Raw genomic sequence first — 14,479 nt, 5'->3', positions numbered from 1 at the left:
GGACTTCTTAAAAATAATTGATAATATACCATGTGAGCCAGATTTTGTCATGATCACTTTGGATATTTCCAGCCTCTACATGAGTATCCAACATAGTAAAGGCTTGGAAGCTATTGATTTTGTCCTCATGGGACGTGCCTTAAAATACTTAGATCATAACACCATGTTACTTGAATTTGTTATATACTGTGACGAAAAACATTTTCCTTTTCCAGGAACAACTATTTAGACCTTCACAAGGCACGGTCATGGGCACCTGCTTCGCCCTCAGTTATGCAAATCCTTTCATAGGCTGGTGGGAGAAGCAGGTGGCCTGGTCTGATGCCAATGAAAAATGGACCAGTAGACTGGTAAGCTGGAACCGATATATTGATGACTTGTTCATCATATATAGTGGGACGTAGGAACCAGCCAAGGAGTTTGTCTCAATATTAAACACCAATGATCTTAATTTAAAATTTACTGGAGAAGTGAGTAAGACAGAAGTTCATTTCTTAGATCTAAAAGTCTTTGTATCTGAGGGCAGACTTTGTACCATCCTGCATAGAAAATCCACAGTGGGTAACTCCGTTTTCCATACTAGCAGTTGTCATTTGGATAAACTGATTACCAGTATTCTGTATGGCGAACTGCTACGAATAAAAAGGAACTGCACCAGAGGGTGTGATTTTAAAGCAGCTTCTGATGACAGCATAGCCATATATCAAGTACGGGGCTACTGTAGTGAAGTACTATTGAGTGCTAAAAAGAAGGTGGACAGTAAGTCAAGAACTGAACTGATTATGGGAATGTCTAACACCAAAAAGAAGAAAAAAGAACATAACGGATCATCACAATCTAACAATTGTAAAATGATAACCAACTATTCCAGTAATTCCAATGAGCTAAGACAGATGCTGAGGAAGAGTTGGCACATTCTTAAATCGGATCCAGTGATAGGAGATGATCTGGCTAGATCTCCCCTATTGTCATTCAGAAAGGCAGGATCTTTTAAAGATCAGATGGTGCAAAGTCACTTTACTAAGAAGAGCAGTGATTCTTGCTTTGGTCAGATCAAGGGTTTTTACCCTTGCAATAAATGAAAGGCATGTAAGACCAGTAACAAGGTACTGACATATGATGTACCAGGTCTGAAGTCTCCTAGGTAAATAGAAAAGTTTATGAATTGCAACACTAGCCACACGGTATACTGTTTAGTATGTCCGTGTGGACTTAGGTTCATTGGTAGTACCATACACCCCACCAAAATAAGGATCTTAGAGCACATGAGAGCGATTGTTACAAATGATGTAACATATCCAATGGCTCAACATTTCGAAAGCCACCATAGCAGCAACAGGGATCTGTTGAGCTATTTTTGTTTAGATCATGTGTTCAGCAACATCAGAGGAGGGGACAGGTAACTCAAACTTCGGAGACTTGAGTCTAGATTCATCATATACATGCAAACTAAAATACCGCAGGGACTTAACAGTGGGGAGGAGTTGTCAATATATCTGTAAGGCAATTAAGTAGAGTTATGGATTGTATATAGTTGTAAATATTGCATCAGATAATGTAAAGAGGATTTGTTGCTTTTTTACCTCTTTTTGTCTTTTTTTTCTTTCTTTCTTCCTTTTTTCTTTTTTCTTTCTTCTTTTTTCAATATTCTTTTTCTTTTTCATTTCCCTTTTTATTGGATGGTAATGAATGTCTAAATGTTACACAGTGATAGTATCGCTGTGTAATGTTTGATATAGGATATACCCATACAGGGTTCAATTATGTTTAAATTTCCTTATTCCATTTATAACAACTGGAGGTCTGAAGTGGGTGTATACAATGAGTTAATGTAGCCCATTCAGGGCGAGATATCGATCAAGTGATTTGTATATTTGTACATATGCATTTGTATTGTGTAAGACTAACATGTCGAAAATAATGAATTTTGCATGTTACAAGATTGCCGAACTGCTTTTGCGTTCCCATCAGTTCAGTCCTTTGTTTGTGTTTGTTAGACCTTAGACGTTATAGTTAGTTGGACATTTCACTCATACAAAACCAGAGAAATTCCACCGTTATAGTTAGTTCAGCTAACTATAACTCGCCCCCCTGCAATGCACTGCTGATGATGTCACATATTACATCATTCATTACATGGTCAGTGATGTCATCAGTGATGTCACTGACCATGTCATGAATGATTTAATACGTGATGTCATCAGCAGTGCATTGCGGGGGCGCAAGTTATAGTTAGCTGAACTAACTATAACGGTGGAATTTCTTTGGTTTTATATGAGTGAAATGTCCAACTAACTATAACGTCTCTGAAACCAATGTTTTTTTCAGTGAATTTCAAAGGTTTTTGAAATGCCAATTTCTAACTATAACATACCTAAAACCTATGTTTTTTCGAGGGAATTTCAAAGCGGTTTTTTAAATGCTAATTTCTAACTATACCGTCTGTAAAATAGTTTTTTCAGTGAATTTCAAAGGTTTTTTAAATATTAAATTACTATTCTGCTATTTGTCATTAGTGCTGTTTTTTCTAACTTTTCCACGACAGAAAAGAAAATAAACTGTAAAACTGTTGTGTAATGTAATATATTTCAGAAATTACAGTGTTACTCATCAAATAATACCACATAATTTAACATTTTGAAAACATATTTTTCTCCATTTTTCTGCTGTTGTCAGATTGTATTTAACTTCACTACTGAGAGCCGACCGGTGGTACGCCGACAGAGACATGCGAGCTGGAGGGCTGGCTCGTAGAAGAAGAGCTTCGGCCCGTCAACTCGCAGAGGGAGAGCTGCGGGCTAGCTCGCAGAGGAACAGCTGCAGGCCGACTGGTATAGGGAAAGGTGCGGGCTGTCGGCTTGCAAACGGATAGCTGCGGGACAGTGATGTGGGGAGAGGGAGCATAAAGGGGGTATCTCACAGTGAGAGAGCTGCAGTATATTTCCAGTCTTGGGTGCAGAGATACAACTGCGGGCCCGAGAACCCGCACACGAAGAGTTGCGAGCCGACCGGTGGTTTGCAGAGTGAGCGTTGCAGGTCCGAGAAGGTTTTTGGGGCTATGCTTCAGAAAGCTGTGGTCTAACTCGCACAGAGAGAGCAACGGGCTGACAGGCCTGCTAGCAGACACACAGCTACAAGCTAATGGGCTGGCTCGCAGAGGTAGAGCTGCGGGCCCGATGGCTCGCAGACTCAGAGCTGCGAGCTTCTAAAGGCATATCTGCTAGCTGGTGATCTGGGGACATGGAGCGTGAAAGGGGTATCTCGCACAGACAGAGCTCCGGTATGTTTTCAGAGTTGCCTCGCAGAGGTAGAACTACGGACTCGATGTCTTTTAGATGGAGAGATGCCAGCTGACGTGGATTGAATCACAAAATGGCTGCCAATAGTTACTAGTTTCATCAGTTCGCACCCAGGCTCGCAGAGAAAAAGATGCAGCCCTTGGGCTCGACTCGCAGAGGGAGAGCTACGGGCCTTCCGCCAGCAAAGGCACTTCAGCGTACTGACTCGCAGAGGTAGAGAGCTGCAAGCCGACGGACTGGCTTCTAAAGGCATAGCTGCGAGCTGGTGAGATGGGGAGAGGGAGCGTGAAAGGGGCATCACAGAGCTCCGGTATATTAAATTGCCCTCGGGACCTTTGTTTTATTTTTACTCGATGCGAGGCACAAGATGGCTGCTAACACTTCCTGATTTGAAGTGTTAGCAGCCAATCAGAGGCAAGCTCGTGCTCGGGTGTTAGGCTCTGCCCAGATATATAATTTATTTTTGCTTCAATAACTCAAAACTACAGAACGGATTTACACCAACAAAAGCGTGCCGTACTGGACCTAGACCCTTCTCTCTGCCAAATGAGGTGTAATTCCGTTCAGCAGTTTGACCTGTAGCCTTGTCTAAAGTTTCCAATGGAAATTGCATGGAGAAAACACATTTTGGGACCCCCCTTTTTTCTCAGCCCCCCCCTTGATGAATCACCCCCAAACTTTCAAGATAGGAGCTGATCTGAAAAGAGGAACATTTTGGAACATTTCGTAAAGATTCGTCAAACGATGCCAAAGTTTGAAGCACATCAAAAAATGATTTTCCTATGAAAACTAGGTTTTAACTAAACCTATCTGCTGGCGACCGTCAGTAAATAATGTATATATATATAAATATATATATATATATATATATATATATATATATATATATATATATATATATATATATATATATATATATATATATATATATATATATATATATATATATATATACATATATATTGCAAAAACAAGGAGTTCATGGTACTCCCAAGGTCCGGTGCACTCACGGGGTATGTGTCGGCTATAAAACATCTGCAGACGCGTTTCTGGCTCTTGCCGTCATCAGTGCGGAAAAGCCGTCAATAAAAACATCCCCTCGCCTGCCGCTGTTAGAACGAAAACTCCGTGAGTGTCCCACATATGGTGAAGCACTCTAGCCTTGTATAAGCCACAACCTGAATAGGTCAACAGAGTCTGTAAGCGGCGGTTCAGCAGCCCAAATTGAATCCAAAACACAGTATTCCACCTGGGGCCAGCCGAACTCGCGGCGGGTGCAACCGGGAAGTGGTGGTGGAAGCCACTTATTAACAGCAAAACCAAGGAGTTCATGGTACTCCCAAGGTCCGGTGCACTCACGGGGTATGTGTCGGCTATAAAACATCCACAGACGCGTTTCTGGCTCTTGCCGTCATCAGTGCGGAAAAGCTGTCAATAAAAACATCCCCTCGCCTGCCGCTGTTAGAATGAAAACTCCATGAGTGTCCCACATATGGTTAAGCACTCTAGCTTTGTATAAGCCACAACCTGAATAGGTCAACAGAGTCCGTAAGCGGCGGTTCAGCAGCCCAAATTGAATCCAAAACACAGTATTCCACCTGGGGCTAGCCGAACTCGCGGCGGGTGCAACCGGGAAGTGGTGGTGGAAGCCACTTATTAACAGCAAAAACAAGGAGTTCATGGTACTCCCAAGGTCCGGTGCACTCACAGGGTATATGTCGGCTATAAAACATCCGCAGACGCGTTTCTGGCTCTTGCCGTCATCAGTGCGGATATATATATATATATATATATATATATCCTAAAATAACCCACATGGAAGAGAGCACGCACACAAAGACTGCTGGATACGAAGGCATTTTTATTCCATAGGGCCTCCTCCGACCCGGTAACACAGAGATGCACATTTCGGCTGTCACAGAAGCCCTCCTCAATATATATGTAGAAAAGCATGTGTCGCCTGTTTGATGAGATGCCTACCTGTGAGTGACCAAGGCTTGAGGGAAAGCTGAAATGCGTTAGGATTATGGGCAAATGCTTTATGATGGACTGCCTGCCTGCCTGTCTCCAAGGTTGAAATAAAGTGCTGTGAGTTACCTCTCGCACTGGAGTCATCTTATTTCTGGTGCAGAAAAGTTGGTGGATAAATAGCAGGACTCTTCCTTCTTGCTCAACGATGCCGCCCAAGTATATATGTTGAAAAACGCTTGTAAATTTTCTGAGAAACAAAGTGGAGCCAACAACAATTGCGATCATTTTTTCATTTCTTTAATCCAAAAGCACATCAGCCATGATGTGTTTCAGCCGACCCACCGGCCTTGTTCACAAGGTGTTACGGCGTAAACTCTCAATAGTCTTTGCATACCATGTGTTTTACTGGCTTGGAAAACAGACGTACGTTACTCCACTGCTGTTGTGCAAGTCAGTATCAGTTCAAAAAGCAAATAAATCTTAGAGACTCAGTAAATCTTTCTTGTGTGTCCCATGGATACCCTTGTTGGTAATTAACATAACTGCAAAGATGTTATATTTAGTATACATACTTTTCAAGTTTCTGTTACAATTGCACTTTCTCGTTACGCTTTTATTTAGTGTATGCAGTAAGATGCTTACTCACTCTACCACCCAGGAGAATTATTTCCTACAAACATTATTTTTAGTGGTAAAATGGAAAAAGACAAGTGTCTAAACGTTGCTTGTGTCTACAATAACGTTATTTAATAGGTGCCTAAACTCCAAACACACATTTCTGTAGCTACAAGGAGACCAACTCTTGCAATATTTTGTGCGACACTAGCATAATGCATATGCAGTCAGATATTCATTGCGTCATACTGAAGAATCACATACCTCACTTGTACATTTCTGTTACTGGTAAAAACATATCATAGGCACAAATGAAATTCTTCGTCATGATTAAGGCAGTTTAGTGTCTTGCTGTCAAACAGAAGAATGTAGCGTGTCTCAAGGGCACGCAATGCTGTCAAAGCATCTCAGGAGTTGGAGTCCCAAATTTTTACCCATGTGGGTCGGAAATAATGAACAAGCTCCAAATATCAACAACATAATTTCATTTTACTAAAATAAGTATATTCACCAAAAGTTAATCCAAATGAAAGCCCACTTGTCGTTCCAATGTGGCGCCTGACATCAGCGCGCCACAGGATTTGCACAGAATCCTGCAATGGTGCTTCTCCCCGACCTGGCTGGCCGTAATAGATAAAGTTACACAAGTTGCCTTTGATTAGAGAGCACTCACGGCAAGTAAAATTACCAGGAACAACCTCGGTGACATTCAAATATCGGCATGCCATTGCCTGACGCGTTTCAGATTAATTATCTTTCTTCAGATGCAGCATGCAGAGCACTGTTCTTCTGCATGCTATATATATATGTGATCAAGGCTCGGGTGAGCCGAAACGCGTTATGGCGACAATGGATTAAAGGAATACTTTGCACATATTTTGGGTCTGTGTCCATCCTTCGGGAGAGCCGTCTGGGGAAAGTCAGCGGAGGAACACTCGTAATAGATATATATATATATATATATATATATATATATATATATATATATATATATATATATATATATATATATATATATATATATATATATATATATATACATCCAAACAATGAAATAGAAACTTCAAAATAAGTAACAAAATACCACAACTAATACAATTTTAACACTGAGCCAAGTTGCACTCAATATATATTGTTTTCAATCACTAACTAATATCAGCTACACTATTCACGATCAAAATTACAACACTGAAGACTGTGAACCTAACACCAAAACAATAATCACCCTTTAGAAAACCTAGAAAATTGTAATCACTAATGAATGAACAGTTTAAACATGTGGGGAAAGAAATCAAATCTGTGTCTCAGTAAAGTCAAGAGTCTTATTTATCAGGGTAGAGTTATGGCAACCCTGCTCTGTATTACCTTTTAATGTGAAGGTTTGCCAGGAACTTGGGCACTATATAAGCCAAAGGTAATAGCGATGCTGGGTAAATGGCTCCACATCCAGGGAGACATATTTTGGTAATGAAGAGGGGCAAACAAAGATCTGATCATCGATGGTAATCGGGTTGTAAAACCACAACCACAAAGGGCACACATATGAACCTTACAGGAGTTCTCAGAGTTTCTTTTTACAAGTAGTGCTCAAGATAGCCAGGTTTAGACCTCTGCTCAACAGGGCATGTTCAGGGGACCCCCATATGTTGATTGAAATTCTTCTTTGGCACACAGGCTTCTCGGGAATGGTGAAGGGCAGGTGCTCTTTCCACACCTGATAGCGGCAAGTGTGTACTAGGAAAGGGGGAAATTGGGAGGTCCCACAAAGGTGAACAAAGTCAAATGGTGTCTCCAGGAGTGCTTGGCGAGTAACCACACACCCCACAAACAATTTGAATTAGATCTGGGAAGGCCCTCCTTTGATGCCTGGTGAGGGCTGCATAGATCATTTTGGCATTCTATATTCCTGTCAATGGTGTCCTGGAGTATTCCACACAACCAAGGCCAGCTATAGCAAATCAGACTAGGAGAGCTTCTACAGGCCATCAATAGTAAGCCTAGATAATATAAAATGGGTAGCATGCAGCTCCAGACTCAAAAGCAAAACAGCCAACCCCACGCATGTCTGCATTAACAGCAATCTTCCCTATACAACTGGCCAGTGCTAATTGATACACACATTCCTCTTTAGTTCAGATGCCACTCACGTACAAAGGTTTAGCAATTATCAATTCCGGTTAAAGTGGAATTTCTCTTCACAGAGAGGATGCAGGTATGTGCAGACCTTGCCCTGCTCCCAGAATGCACCTCAAAGGCTGGTGCCTCCAATGTGCCTACAGCTCTTATGCTTTGGTTATTATTATATTCCACTAAATTGATGATGATCATGTTACTTACGTCTACATGCGTAATGGTTCGCTGCTGTTGTTGGTATAATGAATTGTGTACTTTATTAAGCATCCTGACAGATTATTGAATCTTGAATTATTATTTGCTGTTTGTGATATATTATTTAAATGCATCTGAAAACACCATGCCACTGTTAAAATTCTGAGGTTATTGGCACTGCTGAAGCCTTTCAAGAGTAAAAGTATTGACCTATGATTAAGGATATGCACAAATAGTAACTTAGATGCAGTAATCTTAATTTTAACCAAACTTCAGTTATCACAGAGCAATTTCAGTAAGTTAATATTCATCCTTGTTATGTTATGGATTTCTTATAGAGCGCACAACTCACCCTGGGGCATCTAGGCGCTAACTGTGAGGGGCAGGGCTGAGAGGGAAGGAAAATACTAGCTCCGAATGAGAAAGTTAAAACAGGAAAGTTTTTAAATGCTTCCTAAAGGTAGTCAGTGACGGGATCCTTCATCTGCACCACAATAATTTCCTGTTAATTGAAATTAAGAAGTATAGAACAATAATGCATATTCTTGTATCTCTACAATGAGCACACATAACGTATAACTTTGTATTATGGTCCAATATTGGCTCTGAGGGGTCTGGTCACAACAACAGTAATCAAATGGAAGGGTGCGGGGTTTATAAATGCCATCAGACCGTTGAGATAGCAGTAAAAGACTAAGGGCCTCATTTAAGTCCATCACAACGTGATCTAATTCCCCCCCCCCCCGCCGTTATGGTCTACCAGTCCAATTTAAAAATTGGACGGACCATAGTTTGATGACATCAAAGACTTCTGCATCTACACTCTGTTCAAACACTCTCCAATGGCCCAATGGAGTAAGTACCGTCAGCGGTTTGGCCACATGTGCACCCTTCTATTTTAGATGGGCAGACATACAGCCATTTTTCAATGCCCGTTACTGCAATGAAAAACCTAGCAATAATGGTCATTAAAAAGTGCACTAAGCCCCCCTCGCCATGGGAGAAACTCCCATGCATTACTTTTTATTATTCTCAAAAGGAAAATCCCGCTTTGGGATTTTCTTTTTCGTAATAAAAAATAAGTTGAACGTTTGATGGATGGCTCTGTCATGTTGATGGAGCCGTACAGCAAACTTACAGTGCATTGGCAGGAACCACAAGGACAGCAGAAATGGCAGCTGGGACAGCAAACAGTTCTAAATCTGGCAGGTGGCACTTCCACCAGGGCGACAGAGTCATTTACTCTGTTACCCTGGTGGAGGACAGGCCACCGGGCAATAATAATATTAGGACCTAAGCCACTCTGGTTACCCATTCTGTATTGTTTTTAGATTACATGTTTGTTTTGGAGAAGAAAGCAGAAAATGCTTGTTTAAACAGGGAAATGTTTGTTGAAAACAGTGAAATAATGACTATACTGCTTGATTGTCTACAGCAAAAGTAGGGAAGAATACCTGTGTAGATAGGAAAGTAGACATTTTGAAAAAAAATGTATTTGCTATCAAACAGATTCTTTCTTAGAAGAAAGATATTGTAGAAGCTATTGCCTATAAGGTGCAGATAACAGTGGACACTGACTGGAACTGGAACATTTATGTTTTGTTTATATTTTATGAATAGAATGTTTAATGAACAATGGTCAGGGTTAGTGTGAATTTGTGATTCTGTGAATGCGGCATATCCCGCACTTAACACATAATTTGCAGCACAGTTTGCAGTAGTCAACAAACATTGTTACTGAAGTGTAAGAGAGAGCTCAATCAGGAAGCAATGAAAGTATGGCCTGTGCGAAGTCTATTGGAAAATCATTGTGCACCACTAAAAGATTATTATTAGTTTTAAAGATGAAGTGCTATATGCTTATTTTGAATTACGATCTCCTTTAGTTTGACACATAAGGCATGTGTTCTTCTATTATGCACTAAAAACTTTTACAAGTGTCTAGTAACACTCACCTTTAAATTGACATCATCAATCAAAGCAAGCAAAAAGGTATAGAGATTTCCAAGAAAAAGAGCGAAAATACGACCAAGTTGCCACTTTAATGCAACACGTGGGTGGTAGTCTTCCATAACAGCAATTGTTTCAAACAGTGGAGGGCAAAACATCGATAGCAGTGACATCACAATCTCAACCTGAAAAAGAGGCAGATAACAAAAAGAAGGCTTACTTGTGAACAACTTAGACATTATTCTTATGTTTGAAAAAAAGGCAGTGTTAATCAGTGGGGATGGAGCAAACCTAAAAAGCATAATGCAAGAGAAGGAACTGATAGGAAGCCCAGACATTAGTAGTAAACAGGTGTAAAGGAGTGAACTTCCATGCATCTTACTTTCAGCAAGTCTAGAACCATCTACTCGTTTCACTCTGTCACTGATATTGAAAACAATGCAGTCACTATACAAACAGAAAAACAGTAAGATGGCTATAAGAGATGATTTTTTTCATCCTAAATCTGTGACTGCTATTTGAATTAATTAATAATGTGACACTAGCATCATGAACATTTTGCATTAAAACTAATACACTGCACTCTGTAGAACCAGGGGCCTGATTTTGAGTTTGGTCTCATTCACAACTGTGTTAAATATCCTTTCCTCCTAAACACAAGTGACATAAGATATAATTGTATTCTTTTTTAAAAGGCACATTTTGAGAGTGAGCCATGGAGTAATCTCTTGATTCTTGAGTAGATCTTTTTCAGTCCGTCTCATACGTAGGGCTTAGAATTATTTTAAGATTCTTCATGAGGCTTGACTGTCGGGTCCCCTGTTGCATTTGACTAAGCATTATGCTAATTGCCTGTATATGATATATATTAACTTTTGGACAAAGTTATTATATAACGCAAAAAAACCAGATGCTAGAGCTTTTTGGGATCAGGTGAATTCCATGAATAGAACCTCAAAAGTCACAAATGTGCCCTGTGTCACAGAGCCAGCATGGGTACAGCATTTAATCACCACATTTTCAATTAAAAAAGTGGACCAGTCGAACCTCGCTGCAACTACTACAAAGGAAATGCAAAAATCAGCAATGGTCGTAACTAACCATAGTACCAAGAAAGATAAGCCTACTATAATGACCAAAATATCAGGAAACGGTGCACCGCAGTTTGTGGGTATACCACAATCAAACTTTTCCCACACTGAAGCAAAAAGTTTACAAATCCTAAGAAAAAGTCGGCTTGATAGCGCACCCGGTCCGGATGGAGTACCTCAGCTATTTACAAACAAGGCTCCAACTATTGGGCAAACACGATGCATAGTCTGTTCCAGCTGATTGGCACATCCAGTCGTATCTCAGAGAGCTGGAGAGGTGCAATAATTAATCCAATATATAAGGGAGGGGAGCGCTGAGACCCCGCAAATTATCGACTGATTGCATTAATAGATGCAGAGAGCAAATATTATGCATCATTGATCTTAAAAGATCTGATTAATTGGTCCGACAAGACCAAAAAAAATCCTCTAAACCAGTCGGGCTTCCGGCGGAGCACTGGTACAATTACAAATGCATTAGCAATAGGGCTACTGGCCGACAAAAGTCTATGACAACGACAAGCATTACACCTATGCTTCGTGGATTTTAAGGCGGCATTTTACCGGGTCAGCCGACGCACACTATGGGTTAAATTGAAGCAGCAGGGCCTACCGGACGCAATTCTAAATCCAATGATGGATCTTTACCCCGACACCTGGATGCAGGTCAAAATCGCAGACGGACAGAGGCTAACAAGAAAAATTTACACAAATGAGGGGCTAAAGCAAGGATGTGTCTTGGCCCCACACTTGTTCAATCTATTTATGGCCGATTTAACACCAAGGCTCGTCGGGGTCAATTGACATCCGCCACATCTGGGCACATTGCCATTAACACACCTGTCTTATGCAGACGACGTCGCCCTCCTAAGCCAGACGAGAATCGGTCTGCAACGATCAATATACAAATTAGCCGAGTTCACCAAAGCAAACTTGATGGAAATAAATACATAAAAAACAGAGGTCATGATCATTACTCATAGACTACCCAAACAGAAGACATTTGCAATTAACAACGCAAAATTAGAGGTGGTTACCAGCTATAAATATCTTGGAATTCATTTGGATCGAAGGTTTTCATTCTCTATGCATTATGAGGCTATCCAAAAAAAGGGTACCGCTCTACTGTTTGCATTTTGCATCATATCCAAATTGTTAAAAGTTTCACTGTTCACTCTACTACTCGCAGTCATGAAAGCAAAACTACTCCCAACCGTCGCCTATGGAAGTGGGGTTCATCACGGAAACAGCATAGCAATTCTAGACAACATCCACACGCAAGTGTACAAAAGAGTATTCCCTCTACCATTCAACGCTTCACCTGCTCAGGTACGTCTAGAGTTTGGACTACAGCAACAAGCACTGTACAGAAGGTATGAGTCAATCAAAACCTGGTACAAAATTTGTATTAATCGTGATCTAGAAATCAATTCAGCACTCTGGGAAGCTTTGCAAAACGATCCAAAATCACACTACGCAAAGTATTTAAATGCCTCATTGCGAATAACCAGGATGGCAGATCTCTGGGATCGGAAACTACCTTTATCTTCTTTCCAGTTAATTGTGAAAAAGGCGGCAAAAACACACTCACTAATGGAACACAAAGCTATGTTGAGTTGACGTGCGCACGCATGGATGGTATTACACTCCTACAATAGGCTCAAGCCAGCGACATACCTGGGCCTCGCTTTTTCCCCTTACCTAAAAAACAAATTCTTAGAACTACGCATGGGGAAACTGCCCTCCAATGCCGATCTTCCGAACTGGAAGTTCCAGGGCTCAAAAGCATGCAGCATATGTGGGTCACCAACACAGGACTTCATACATCTAATCTGTATCTGCCCAGTATTAGGGTACCACCGGCGTTATTTGCTGAGGAGACAGTTTAATGAAAAAGGTATCCGCACCTGCAGATCCAAAATACTAAAAAGTCTGGACTCAAAGGATCCGCAATCAATCTGCAAACTGATAACATTTTCAACCTGTTTTGAGAACTTAACGAAATAATGATATAGGCCACAAAAATTGCTTAGCTGCTCCTTTCAACCTCTTTAGAGTTATATAGTTGTAAATAGAGACAATGAAGTACATTTTTATGTATTGCACAAAGCAATCTAACTTTTTAACATTGGGGTATTTTTTAACATACAGAGAAATCAGATATTATGAATTGGAATATTGTGATGATCTTAACATGCAGAGAAATTGGATTTTATGTATTGGAACATTGTGATGGTTTTAATTAACTATACAATAAAAAAATTCACTCAATAAACCTTTATGGTTTATAATCTATACCTTGTCTCATGAATACGTATTCAATTGATTATAATGCCTGTTTTATTGATGATTTTGACTTTGTTAGGGGCACACTACCTCATACATTCTTGAGCAGCTTGGTATCTATGTGGTCTCTTCTATGTCATTTCTGTAATTAATTGCATAGTTTCTGTCCACAAACCTAGATCTTCAACCACTCTGTTAATGCACCTTTTTACTCTTCAACTAGATTCCTCTGCGAGAGCCCACATTAATGTATCCTTGACCCATGTATTTTTTGGGAGAACCCGGGATTATGTACAATGTATATCTATCCAGTGCTTTGCCAGTAGTGCCCTCAATAGTATAAATCTATATGGCAATTCCCTATCATTGATTTGGGTATACTGCCTGAAATCCATTGCTTAATTTGAAACCTACAGTGTAATGTTCGTAAAATGACACAGTTTAGTCTTCACATTTTCCTAGTAACCCAATAATGCTTTACACACTCCTATCATATATATAAAGAAGACTTTACTCTCCCCACATCTTGGGCAGGCATCAGACCTTCCAGTGTATCACATTTGTATGCTTTGCTATAAGTTAACATTGAGCTTCTCATTCGTTACAGTACAGAAATAAACTGAGGTGACAGTGCAGAATTCATTAAACACATTTTACTATACATTTAGGGCCATATGTAGGTAGCCTAATACCGGTCGGTAACGGCCGATTTTCGGTAAAAATCCCGTTACCGACCGGTATTCAGGCTGTTGGTATGTAGGGGGGACATTTCAGGATTCGGTAATTTACCGAATCGGTAAAATTACCGATTCGGTAATTTTAACGATTCGGTAAATACCGAATCCTGAAATGAGATGTAGGGGGAGTGTGTGGGTGTAGTGTGGATTCGTTGTTTACCACCAACTAAAAGTTGGTGGTAAATGACGAATGTCTTAGAAA

At 40.4% G+C, this 14,479-nt stretch overlaps 1 protein-coding gene across 1 annotated transcript in view; it reads right to left on the bottom strand.

The window, feature by feature from the left end:
• LOC146866022 (transmembrane channel-like protein 2-B) overlaps positions 1-14,479 on the bottom strand; it is a 704,484-nt gene that overhangs the window by 231,653 nt on the left and 458,352 nt on the right. Inside the window, exon 12 of the mRNA XM_085633032.1 lies at positions 10,169-10,348. Within this exon, the coding sequence (XP_085489158.1) occupies positions 10,169-10,348 (180 nt within the window). The remainder of the gene's footprint in view (positions 1-10,168; positions 10,349-14,479) is intronic.

This window comes from Triturus cristatus, chromosome 2_1, assembly GCF_964204655.1.
Source record: "Triturus cristatus chromosome 2_1, aTriCri1.1, whole genome shotgun sequence".
In the NCBI taxonomy this organism is placed as follows: domain Eukaryota; kingdom Metazoa; phylum Chordata; class Amphibia; order Caudata; family Salamandridae; genus Triturus; species Triturus cristatus.
This window is presented reverse-complemented; position numbering and strand designations above follow the sequence as displayed.